Source organism: Choloepus didactylus, chromosome 2 (assembly GCF_015220235.1).
Source record: "Choloepus didactylus isolate mChoDid1 chromosome 2, mChoDid1.pri, whole genome shotgun sequence".
Lineage (NCBI taxonomy): Eukaryota > Metazoa > Chordata > Mammalia > Pilosa > Megalonychidae > Choloepus > Choloepus didactylus.
In genome coordinates, this window is record NC_051308.1 from 209,540,015 (window position 1) to 209,551,240 (window position 11,226).

Genomic DNA, 11,226 nt, shown 5'->3' on the forward strand with positions numbered 1-11,226 from the left:
CCAAGGCTATACTAAGGGCAGTATTATACTGTCCCATTTGATACCCATAACCGTCTATGGGGTAGCTTTCTATTACCTCAATTTTATAGATAATATACATCCAAAGCAAGTTTTAAGATCACGAAGTGCTGGAATGAGGATTTAAAGCAAAAGCACCTCACTTCAAATCTACTTTCTATTGTATATAATTTCATAAGACAATAAAACATGAGATTGAGTCAAATGTGATGTTTTAGCCACATTTATTGTAAGAACTTTATAGGATAATTTGCTCGAGGTCTAGCATTTTCATTTCAAGTCCTTTAAAAACTGAAATCAAGATTGTATTATTACAAGGGAAAAGACAGTGAGCATAAAAACTAACGTAAACAAATAATTTTAGTTAAAATAGGTAGAGCAGTTTCCAATGGGATGAGAATTTAACCTGGAGGGGTAAATGATAACCCATTAGGAGGCAGAAATATAATATCAATATTTTTATTTAAATGGATTTTTAAAAATCTCATTCCTTTTATATTTTTCCATGTTTCTTTATTACTTATACAAGAGAATAGTATAGCATAAATAAAACTTATAAACATTCATTTATTTCAATAAGGATATACAAGACAAATGTTTGGAGATGACTTAGAAAATAGTCTTATAGCATGTATTTTTCAAAAGAATTATATAATTTTGGAACATTAAAGGTCCTCTCATTTAAGCATGATTTTGAGGCCCCAAATGACAAAATTATGTGGCCCAAGGTTATGTATCTATCCAGTAGCACTTTATTTGAAAATATATAAAGGTATACAGTAGAAGAAAAAGTTAGTTAATGGAAAGCACTAGGCTCTTTCCAGTTATTCAGCTATGACCAAGTTTTCCCAAACTAGTAGTATTGGTACATAATAAAAGATCAATAAATATGTGTTGGAAATGAGTAGACTTACAAATCTCTCACAGCCACCATCAATCACTAAATTGTATCACACTCCAATGACTTCAGATTAGGCTGCAACTCCAATTATGTTATAACTCTCCAAGATATGTTTTACTCCTTGCGAAACTCAAGGCAGCATAGTTTCAAAATTCATGGTCATACTCAATGATTAAACAAAATCAAATGAATTTAAACATACAGAAATGTAAAAAAAAAATTTTTTTAAAGCTCACAGGAAATACAATTTTAAGTCTAATACAAATGAAAAGTATTCAAGTGCTATTAAAAACACAGATTAAATAACAATTAGCATTTTTTTACCTGTTAGATTGCAAATATTAAAAAGTTTAATAAATACCAGTGTTGGCAAGGATACAGGGAAATGGACTCCCAAACGCTATTGGTAGAAGTACATATTCAACTTTTTGTAATCCAGTATCCACCATTTAAAGTAAACATTCTCTTAGATGCAGGAATTTCAATTCCAAGAATGTATGCTAAGAATATGAACAATCAAGGCTTAATTTTTAAGAATGTCACTACAACATTATTTGTGAAGTAATAACAAAACTGAACTCAAATAGTTAAATTAATTATGGTACATGCTCAACATGAAAAGATACAGAAAATTGTCTTCCGTATTAAGTTAAAAGCAAACTGTTAAGAGTGTGTATTTGCATTTTTAAGGATACACAAGAGACTTAACAGTGGTTTCCTCTGGGACGTGACTAAAGGGATTGAGGACAGGAGGAGGAAGACTTTTTCTTTTACTTCTCCCTTAAACATTTTTCTGTAGCGTATTTTTCCCTTGAGCATTGCTTTTATTGTTTTAAAAAAGCTCTTTTTATTAAGAGCTTTATTTAAGGTAGTGCTATCTATAGAATATAAAATCAATGCAGTCTGTAATAGAATACTTTGCATTTTTAAAATGCAGCAAAGCTGTATGTATTCAACACGGAAAGAGGTCCACATATGCTAAATAAGTAGGTTTCAGTACATAAGTTTGGCACCATTTTTCTAAAAAATAGTACACATACCTGTACATATCATACAGGAAAAGTCGTAAGGATACATCCCCAAGTTGTTAACAATGGTCCACTCAGGAAAGAGTAGGAGTATTGGAATATAAAGGTGCGTGTGACAGGACCTTGCCCCTTTTTTACTCTCTTCTTTTGTATTGTTCTAATTTTTACAATTAGATTGTATTCATGAATTGCTTGGACAATCAAAAAATTTACTGTGTATATATTCATACACACTATATTATGCATTTTTCAAAAAATCTGATAAATACACCAAACTATTACCCTTGATATTACGTGGCACTTTCACTTGCTGTTTTATGCATCTGTAAAATCTTTTTTCAAGTCTTTAGAATGAGCAGGTATTAGCCTGGTGTCATAAAAAACAAAAAACTATACAGTTTATTACTTTAAGTTACCTTATATATTTTAAACATATTGTATTTCATGTATCTGAAAGAAGAAAATTAGATAAAATGAAGTCACAATTCAAAATATGCCTATTTTATACAACAATCGATCATAAAAATGCAGTTCCCAAGCTAGACCATTCATTCTATCATATCAGATAATAAATTCTTTTAACAAGTGTCCATAGTAATAAGGCATTACTGTGACATACTCGGGTTATTTCCTTGGTACTAAAATTACTATAAAATCAAACACTAGCACCATAAGCTATTACATCCAAAGAAAACAAGAAAGGTACTCCAAAACATAAGACATTAGAGAAATCAGAGCTAGCACAAAAGTGGGGGAAAACAGACAAATACATTAGTAGTTCCCAAACTAGCTATGTTGTAAACTTACATGAATAAACCTTGAAATCAAAATATGCTTGAAATATAATTCATTCTCAGCTTCCAAAAAGTTGTAATAGATTGAAACTTTTTCATATGGGACAATAAGTATAATTTAAAACCTGCAAAAACTTTGGAGGGGAGTTTAAGATCCAGAATATATAAAGAACTACTACAATTTAACAACAAAAAGATAAACAACCCAATTTAAAAAATCGGCAAAGAACTTGAACAGACATTTCTCCAAAGAAGATATACAAATGACCAATAAAGCACATGAAAAGATGCTCAACATCATTAGCCACTGGGAAAATGCATATCAAAAACACGAGATACCACTTTATACCCACAAGGATAGCTAGTAAAAGAAAACAAAACATAAAATAACAAGTGTTAGCAAGAATATAGGGAAATTGGAACTCTCATGTACTTACTGGTGGGAATGTAAAATTGTGAAGCCACTGTGGAAAATAATGTTGGGTGATTCCTCAAAATGTTAAATACAGAATTACCAAATGACGCAGCAATTCCATTCTTAGGTATATACCCCAAAGAATAGAAAGCAAGGACACAAACAGATAATGTTCTGCATTATTCACAACACGCAAAAGATGGAGAACAAGCCAAGTGTCAATCAACAGATGAATGGATAAACTGAATGTGGTATATTCATTCAACAGAACACTATTCAGCCATAAAAAGGAATGCAGTGGTAATACATGCTACAACATGGATGAACGTTATGCTACATGAAATAAGCCATATACAAAAGGAAAAAACATTGCATGAGTCCACTCATACGAAACATAGTAAGCAAATTCACAGAGACAGAAAGATTATAGGTTACTAGGGGAGAAGGGGAATGCTGCTTAATGGGTATAGAGTTTCTTTTGTGGGTGATAAAAAAATCTTGGTAATGGATGGTGGTGATGGTAGCAAAATACTGTAAGTCTCAATGTCAACTGAATTGTACACTTAAAAATTTAAAACAGAAAATCTGTTACCAAATTAAAAAAATACATTTTTTAAAAGTCAAAATTGAAGGCCAAAAAAAAAAAAAAACCATTTTGGAGAGAATATTTTTCATAAAATCTCAATCATGTTTTAGGCTGAAACTAGGGAATCAAAACTCAGTGGTATAAAACTGTGTGGGGGGGTGGAATATACAGGAACTCTCTTTTCTGCATGATTTTTCTGTAAACCTATCACTTCTGTAAAAACAAAAAATTAGTGGTGTTAAGAAACCACCGTGTTTTGCTTTACTACAGTGAAAAGAAAGCATGTGATTTGGGGGCTGATTAGAACATGACAAAATGTTAAATGTTTTGAACCTGGTAATTTTGGCAAACAGTACACACTTAATAAAAGTCTCTCTAAAAGACAAAGTCACAGGACACCTTAACATATAAAAGGCATACTGAAAGATGTTTATCTCAACATTATCCCAATTTACATGTTCAGAGAACCCTTATTTTAAGAAGCATTTAGTAATACATGTATCTTGTGAAACACTGGTGAAAACAAAACACACTACAGGAAAGTTCATATAAGAAAAAAGAGCATGGGCTCTGGAGTCCATAGAACTTTGCTGTGTGACTCTGGGAAAGTTACTTCATTTTCCTAGCTATCAGTTTTCTATTTGTAAAAAGAAAATAACATCACCCACCTGTGTGCTTGGCACATAAAAGATGCGCAAGTTAAACACCCCCTCTAATTTCTCATATAATGTTTCATATGTTTGTTTCATGCCAGCAACAAGTTTGAGGAATCTTTTTTTTTTTTAATGCCATCTTGCTCAATCCCTTATATATAAATTTTCCAACATCATCTCAATCACATCTGAAATAAATGCTTCAATTTGGCTAAACAAACTCTGTGGAAAAAGTCATTACTTTAAATATCTGTGGAATATAAACAACCAGGCAAAGTTCCTAGAAAACATAGATAAAATAAAAATTAAGTTATATTCTTAGGTGATCAAGATACAGAGAATGGTAAGATCCAGCCCCAGCTGGGAAGCATCACAAACCCGCTGAAAAAAATTTTCCTTATTTCTTGAAAAAGACAGGTAAGACCTGCTTGCTACCCTCAAGAAGCCTGGTAGAGGATTTAAGAAAGGAGATAAAGTTCAAAAAATATTTACCAACTACCCATCAAGTGCCAGGGACTACTCTAAGCACTGGGTGAACAAAACACTCAACACCCTCATGGTGCTTACATTCCAGCTGGGGAGCCAAATAGATAGACAGATAACCACATATCTATTAGGAAATTGTAAGCAATTTGAAGAAAAAAAAAAGCAGCATTATCTATAAAAAGATCAAAACAGCATGGCCCTACCCTTGAGAGCTTACCTTTTAGTGGAAAAGGTCTTTTTCATAGTGTGCTAAGTGCTGTGATAGAAGTGTTGTGGAAGCACAAACAAGGGTTCCAGCCCCATCTGGCAAATGGCTAGCCCCAGCCACAGAACTTACCACTACATGGTACTGTATTCCCTGTTAGTTTCCTCACACACTGTCTCCTCTGGTTAGAATGAAAGCTCCATTAGTGTGTGCTTCTTGTGGTCTGATTCAGCGTGGTATCTATACTAGGACAATGCCTTGATCTAGAGGATGTCAAGAAAAACTTGAATGAAAAAAAAAAATAAAGCAGTCTTGAGGAGCTAGAGAGGGAATTAAAAAAAAAAAAAATAAACAGTCTTCAGGAGGAAGAAAGGGTTGGGGAAGTACTGTTAATGACAGTCATGGAAGGCCTCTGGGAGAGGTGACAGAAGCCAATACCGGAATAAAACAAATAAACAATTCAAAGCACATTTCAGTTTACCAATGCCTCTGCAGTCTTGAAATAGGCAGGGCTTTCTATTTAGATTTTTTTATTAACACTTCAGAAGAGCATGAGATGGAGAGACAGAACTCACTAAGGGCTCTAGTACACATACAGTAGGAAACAGAGTGGTACCACAGCAAATGACAGCACCCAAAATTTCCACTGTGCTTCACAGGTCATTGACACTATGTTTTGGTCACATGCTCCCCAAAGCTAACTTTTGCTATAATAACTACCTGTCATTTAGTTTCTATTTAGACATATCACAAGAAAAGGCAGCACAAGAAGAAAGCTATTACATTAAAAATTATTTTTAAAAATGAGTCTTTATGGCCACCAATCTCAAGGACTTAGGGAGACTGATCCTTCCCATCTCAAAATCTCCAAACTCTGTCCTACTAGGGTGCTAACTCTTCCTCAATACTATAACACCTCTCCATTCTCTCCTTCCATAAATACTACCCCTCATATGCCATACATGCAAATGTGTGCATTAATGATTAATGTAGGCTAAGTTGATATATATAGTAATGTCTCCAAGGGAGGATCAAAATCTCCTATCCTGTTACTTTACAATAATTCCTTATGGTAAAATTGTAAAAAATTTTTACCTACTATATTTTACATTAGGAGATTCTTCTGAAGTACTCATCTTTTGAGTGTATCAAGTTCCTACAATTTAATTCATTCAACAAATCAGTTTTGTGTGCCAGCCTTTATTAATTACTAGGTACAAAGTATACAAAAAAGAATAAACAACATCCCTACTCTTGCTGGGCTTACTATTCAATGCCAGAGACAAACATACAAACAAATAATCAGGAACCATGTTTATGGATAGGATGTTAATGGAATATACTGGTGACACAATCAGTTAATTCTTTTTATCTGCTGAAATCAAAGAAAGCTTCTGAAAGACTAATATTGAACCATGTCTTGAAGGATGAATAGGCAGACAGGGAAGGGAGGAACCTGGGGCTCATCAGGTGGAATGGGAAAAGTGGACAAAAAAATGAGGATAGAAAGATCGGAGCCGGGGACCATCCAGAATCTAAAAGGCTTTGCATGCCAGGCTAATGAGTCTGAACCTTATCTGGCTTTTGGGGTAAGAAACCAATGAAGGATTTTAGGGAATGAAGAGACTAACAAGACTTATTTATATTTTAGAAAGAACACAAAAATGGACTGTAGGTGAGGCCAGTCAAGAGGCAAGGAAGATTAGTGAAGAGGTTGATACAATAGAAAGTACATTATGAAGGCCTGAACTAAGACAGTGACAACAAGAATTAAGACTACAGCTATGTACAGTGTCAAACGAACACAAATGAATAAGAGGAAACCTATCTGGTGAAATCAGGGAAAGCTTTACAGAGGAGGTGACACTTGCAGTAGGCACCTAAAGAAGGATTTCTGAATGCAGAACATGAGAGAAAAGGGTAGAATAGGAAAACAAATGTGAAAGACTTAAAAATGCTTGATGATGTCTGAGATCTTGATAAAGACCTTTTGGAGATCAGTCAGTAAATAAATATTTACAGAAAGCCTAATGTGTCTTGGACTTCCAAGAATCAAATGAAAATTAAGACTGCCTTTCCCAAAATAATGCACTTCTTGAACACTAAGATGCAAAATTTTAATCACAATATAGGCCTGACGGGAATCACACTTTGGTCCATGGACTCCAAGTAAAAACTCCTCAAAAAGGAGTAAAGGTGAAAAGCAAGCTGGGACCAAGGCTGTAAGAACTTTTTATACAATGCTTAGAAGTCTGGATAATCCAGACAATTCTAGAGGCAAAAGGGTGTTTTGTTTTTAACAAAGATTGTCTTATTTAGTCTTCAAAACAATGTATTTACGTGGAGAGTAAGTACTATTATTATTCTATCCACAAATGAGAAAATTGAGGTTTAATGAAAATAACAGGCCCAAGGTCACAGAGCTAGTTTAAATGGCAGAGCTAGTATGATCTGACTCAGAGCTCTTGTCAACTACTCTAGAAAAAATTGAAAAATATGCAGTACTTACTTATTTTAACCTTCAAAATTCTATAATGTCACTGTTAGTCTAGAACCTAAAATTGTTCCCTATGTACATAGTTTTTTACTCATAAAATTGCTTGGTATTACTTTGCTTGGTAGTGTCTCAAAGTCTAATCACTCACCCAATAATTTCAAATTTGTTAATGAAGTTTACTTGAAAAGTCTTTGAAATTCGTGCTACAAATGGAGCTACCAGTTGTAAAACTTCAGGAATCTTGGTTCCCAAGATACAGCAAAAACTTGAGACAATGGCAACTTTCCAGCAAAACAAAGAAAGTTTGTTTTCTGGAGTTAATCTTACCCACACTGTCTAGCAGGCAATGTTTTCAGAAAAGGAACTGAGGGAAAGAAAAGAAACAAAACAAAACAAAACAAAAAAACACATCCCATAGTAACTGAATACAAATTGATCTAATTACCATTTTTCTCAGTAACTATTACTTCTAGAGTTGCGTTTTTATCATCTTCACAAACTCCTGAAAATATGCCCAGAATGAGACAAGTGTTGCTATCCTTTCATATGTTAGTTTATTTCTTGATTTGGTACAATTCCATCTCTTTGGTGCAAGAGATGGAGAACATGGTCCTAGCCTGTTGCAGAAAGGATCTACTTAGAAGTTGCTAGGACAACTCTAAACTAAACACCTGATGAAAATACCTTTTATGGTAGTTAAGCATCCCAGAGAGCACAGGTCAGCCCTTTATAATGTAATGCTTACTACCTGGCTTTTCAGATTATGTGCTCCTAGAGGACAAGAATTCTGTCTTAACCAGGTTTATACTGCCACACTCAGCACTATGTCAGAAACTCTGATTGTGGATGAATAAATCTTGTTCTGCCTTTCAGATGTGAAACCAAGAGTTAGTCAACCAAATTAATGATGGTGACATTTTTCCTACTTCATAAATCTTTTTGAATTTACTTTTTTATCTTGTAAGCAAGGACACTCTAAGATTGTGATTAGCAGTTGATTTTATCTGGGATACTGGAAAAACAAGTGACAATATTGTGAAGAGCTGTACATAAACTTTCTACTCCACTGCTTGCATGAAGCATTATAAGAACATAAAGTTCAGAAAACAAGATACAGTTTCACAGTCATAGATTAGAGGACTATCCCTACCCCCTCATTTTATAGCTGGGGAAGTGATTAATTTGCCCAAGGTTATTAGCTAGTAAGTGGTAGTAACAATTAATACCCAGCTAACACCCAATCCGATGTGCTTTTCTATTACCAGTATACTGTCACAGGAACATCTTTTCTTATTCCATTTATTAGCCCAAAAAAATGCTACTGGAAAAATTTCAGATGACAACAACAACATTTCATAAAACAACAAAACAAAACAAAACAAAACACACACACAAATTACAGAAGTACTTTCTTTTAAAAATCCTTCTGGGCCCTCATATTTCCAGATGTCACCAAGACACAAGACATTAAAATATTCAGTTAAAATAAAATCAGAGCAGCAAACCCTATGTATAACACAGAATACATATATATGGTATCCTCTGACAAGCATGAATCTAGCTACATTCATTTCAGTTATCGTTCCAGGAAGACATCTCAAATTTAGAAACCTTACTCAAAAACTCACAGTTCTTTTCCTCTCAACAATGCTCCTTGTACAATTAGCTCCGCCTTCTCCCACTGTATTCTGTGTCCCTTTTCTACCTTTTGGCACTGAAATGCTCTTCTCCTGTCCCCCAGACCTTCACATGACTCATTTTCATCCTTTTAGCCACAGAGCCTTCCCTGACCACACTAACTAAACTGGCCTCTCCCAGTTACTTCTTTGTGAGCACATATTACCATTAACCTTTTTCTTCTTTACCAGTTAATTGTCTTTCCCACTAGGATGTCCCATGAGGGCTCTCTCCAATACCTCCTTTTTCATCATTATCAAAACTGCACTGGAAATACTGTCATTTCTGCCATCCCAACCCCAACTGTAAGCTCATCAAGGATAAGAGCTGTTTCTCACTCATGTTTCCCCTACACTTGGCAACATCCTACAGAGTCTGCAAAATTTGAATGAGTGAGTGTACTAAATAAGAATGATCAATACTAGTAAAGAAAAGAATAATTTAACATTTAATAGTACAGGGAAATGCAGATTGTAAACATTAAAAAATGGAGCCATACAAAGTAAGAAAAGGATTAGCAAGGACAAAACTCCATTCAAAGAGATGAGGTGCTTCTGGGGTGGAGAGAGGGGAGGACAGGAAGACAAAAAGCAATCAAGCTAAAGGGGAACCAGAAATCAACTTTTGATTCAGTGCTCCAGACAACCAGAGTAAACTGACCCTTCCCCAAGTTAATACTTTGGAACACCAGAATTTAATCAGCACACTCAACTACTCATGAAGACTCCAAGTACCAACATACTAGGATTATTCTGCATTCTCTGAAGATAGACTACTCGAAACCTGATAGAACAAAACAGCAGAGGTACAAATAAAGACAAATACTAATATTTGTAAAGAACTTGAAAACACTGAGAAAAATCTCCAAGCGACCATGAAGACCTAAACATACCCATAAATACGTAATCACAGATTAGGCCCCACTACTGCACAGAAATGATCATATAACTGCCAAAAGAGGCCAGACTTCACATATCTTTCCCGATCCTCTTCCACCCAAGTCCTTACGGTAGCCACCACAAGGCTTACCAGCTTCATTCCTGGTAATAACAATCCTCAAAGGAATACAAAAGAGGCGAAAAGAGAGGATTAAACGTCAAAAAACAAACCAACCAAGCAAGCAAAAATCGAACTAGTAGGTTTCGCTATCCCTCATCAGAAAGCCCTAGGGCGCCTTTCAAAGCCAACTGTCATACCTTTAAGGAGCCCAGAAGACGCTGACTCCGAAGATACGTCTCTGGCCCCAACGTTCTCCGGATTATACAGAAAAACCCGGGTGTTCTAGTTCAAGGTTCTGCACGCTACTCAAAAAAATGATCTCCTGGCAAGAATCAGCAATCAATCCCTCAGGAGGCAGTGGCGCTCCAACCACCCGGCTGGGACACAGGCAACGGCGGCAGGGCACGGCCCTTCCAGGGAGTCGCCGGCGCCCTCCGTGCTTTCAGCCTGCCCCAGCGCAACCCGCCCCGGCAATGACCAAAGTCGGACAGTGGCGGAGGGGGGCCAATGGTCGAGTTTTTCAGCTGGGCCTTCCCGGCTCGGGGGCGCGGCGATGTCTCGAGGTGGCGCCTTTCAATCGGGCCCTGGCTACCGCAACGGGTCCGGAGCCTCTTCCCCTGGCCTCCCCTCCCCGCCGTCCTCAGCCAGCCAGTCAGCCCCTCACCTGGCAGAAGCTCCGGCAGTAGCTCAAAGATGAGACCTCCGAAACCTCCTGCTCCTTCAGCTCAGTCTCCAGCTGCCACAGACACGGTCGCAGTCCCAGGGTTCCAGGCGCCGGAGATGCGGGGCGATGACCCCGAGCCATGGACAGAGTCTCGGTTCCGTCTCCGGCTCCGGCTGCCACCGAAGCCTCAGCCCCGGTACCAGCCCCGGCGGCGTCTCCCTTTCCGTCCGCCATCTTCCCACGGCCCAGCAGCGCGTAGGCAACCAAGCCACGTGACTCAACCCGGGCCCCGCCCCCGGGCGC

At 36.8% G+C, this 11,226-nt stretch overlaps 1 protein-coding gene across 1 annotated transcript in view; it reads right to left on the reverse strand.

Annotated features, from left to right (window-relative positions):
* RLF (RLF zinc finger) overlaps nt 1-11,168 on the reverse strand; it is an 89,518-nt gene extending 78,350 nt beyond the window's left edge. Inside the window, exon 1 of the mRNA XM_037827582.1 lies at nt 10,924-11,168. Coding sequence (XP_037683510.1) covers nt 10,924-11,157 — 234 coding nt within the window. The 5' untranslated portion in view covers nt 11,158-11,168. The remainder of the gene's footprint in view (nt 1-10,923) is intronic.
* Between the last annotated feature and the right edge of the window lie 58 nt (nt 11,169-11,226).